General features: G+C 41.9%; 1 protein-coding gene across 5 annotated transcripts in view; it reads right to left on the reverse strand.

Annotated features, from left to right (window-relative positions):
• The window catches only part of LOC101849605 (cytosolic purine 5'-nucleotidase), a 215544-nt gene that overhangs the window by 98707 nt on the left and 115036 nt on the right, over positions 1 to 1801 (reverse strand). The window contains exon 1 of one of the 5 annotated variants that reach the window (XM_013081005.2): positions 887 to 942. The exons of the other annotated variants lie outside the window; for them this stretch is intronic. Coding sequence (XP_012936459.1) covers positions 887 to 927 — 41 coding nt within the window. The 5' untranslated portion in view covers positions 928 to 942. Of the gene's footprint in view, positions 1 to 886; positions 943 to 1801 lie in introns of those variants that run through there. 5 annotated transcript variants of the gene reach the window in all.

The raw sequence follows: 1801 nt of genomic DNA on the forward strand, positions 1-1801 counted from the left end.
ACACACACACACACACACACACACACACACACGCACACACACGCACTCACACATGCACACACACACACACACACACACCAACGAATGAAGCACGCGTGCATGTACGCACACATACACATATATACACCAACGCACGCAGCACGCGTGCATGCACGTACACATACACACGTAAACATATACACGCACACATAAACACACACACACAAACACACAAACACACAAATACGCAAACACATACACATACAAATACACACGCGCACACACATATACATACACACACACACACACACACACACACACACACACACACACACACACACACACACACACACTTTTCCCAAAACGGGACGAGGCCGGGAGGGGGTAATCAGTAGACCCAAAATACATTCACCGGAGGTACAAACCATCCTATCGGTGGGATAACACATCAATGCCCAGGTATGTATGCGTGACATTTATTTCGGTGTATCATCTCTACCATCTGTCCTGCTTTTTTTCTTTTCTTTTCATGCTTACCAAAAAGTATTACCTCTCCCCACCCCCACCCCCGACCCATTTCTGATAAAAGGATATTATTTGGGTCTACAAGTGTGTCAACGCGTGCATAAACAAATTTATAACGCAAAAATATCATCGACAGTTTGTTTGTTTAGTTTGCCTTGTTTCAGGGAAGAAAAGCACACCAGCACAGTATTTGTAATTTAACGCTGGGCAAATCCCTTACAAGGAAACTACTTTTATAAAGGCAACCGGTATTACATAACAGTGGGCAAGTGAGTGCCTCGCACATCTGGCCTAACAAGGAATCGTGGAGTACTCAAATGCCACATCAGAGAGGAACAGAACACGTGCATAAGAGTTTGGGTTGAAAACTGGATGTGTTTACCTGATTTCATAATTGAGACCACTGATCACAGGACTTCCCATCAAGCACTCGCCCAGGTGTTCCTGGAAAACTGTGACATCTTTTTTTCTTGGAAAAACATCAGAGGTGCCAGCTAGCTAAAAAAAAAAAATCAAAACAACAAGAGCAAAGAAAAAAAACCACTCGAAAAATTAAAAAACAAAACAAATCTGAACTTTCCGAACCGAAGGGAAACAGACGGGTACTCAAATTTTACGGATCAGAATAATGTTTAAACGTGTTATATATCAAGACTATTTTCATATAAAGTGCACAGTGACATTCTGCTTTAATCATCTCGAAAGACGAAATTTGTCTAGGTCGATAACAACAGCAGTGGTGGTGCAAAGGTCATGTGCATACACGCATACACACATCAAGAAGTCTGAGCGGTAAGAGATTAAAATGTCGATACTTGAATACGCAGGAACATATTACTGCAACAGTCAAGAAATCAATTATACACTACGTGTCAAACAGGGTCGCAACGAACGGGCTTAAGAAGAGAAATCTGGAAAATTTCAGAAATTCAGACTCCCACTACTCCCAGGGGTATTCGGAAAAAAGGGCACTTTTGAAAAATGTACTTGAAAAAAAAAAAAACAGCACTTCTGAAAGATGTATACTTCTCAGTCGCTTACACAAGGCACGCACCCCTCACCCCCGCCCCCTCCCCCAACCACCTCTACCGACTCGCTCTCCACTCTTTCGGTTCTCTCATACGAATTACATGAGGTTTCTAAATCAAAAGAAGTGAAACATCTTTAGAGTGCAAAAAGCTATCTAAAAGGCAAACAGAAAACTGAACAACAAGTAAATCAGAACGGTATGTGAATAATAGCTAAAGCGGAAGATCCTCAACAAACCATAATGCGTGTGTGTATGTGTGTGTGTGTG

Source organism: Aplysia californica, unplaced genomic scaffold, assembly GCF_000002075.1.
Source record: "Aplysia californica isolate F4 #8 unplaced genomic scaffold, AplCal3.0 scaffold00110, whole genome shotgun sequence".
Lineage (NCBI taxonomy): Eukaryota > Metazoa > Mollusca > Gastropoda > Aplysiida > Aplysiidae > Aplysia > Aplysia californica.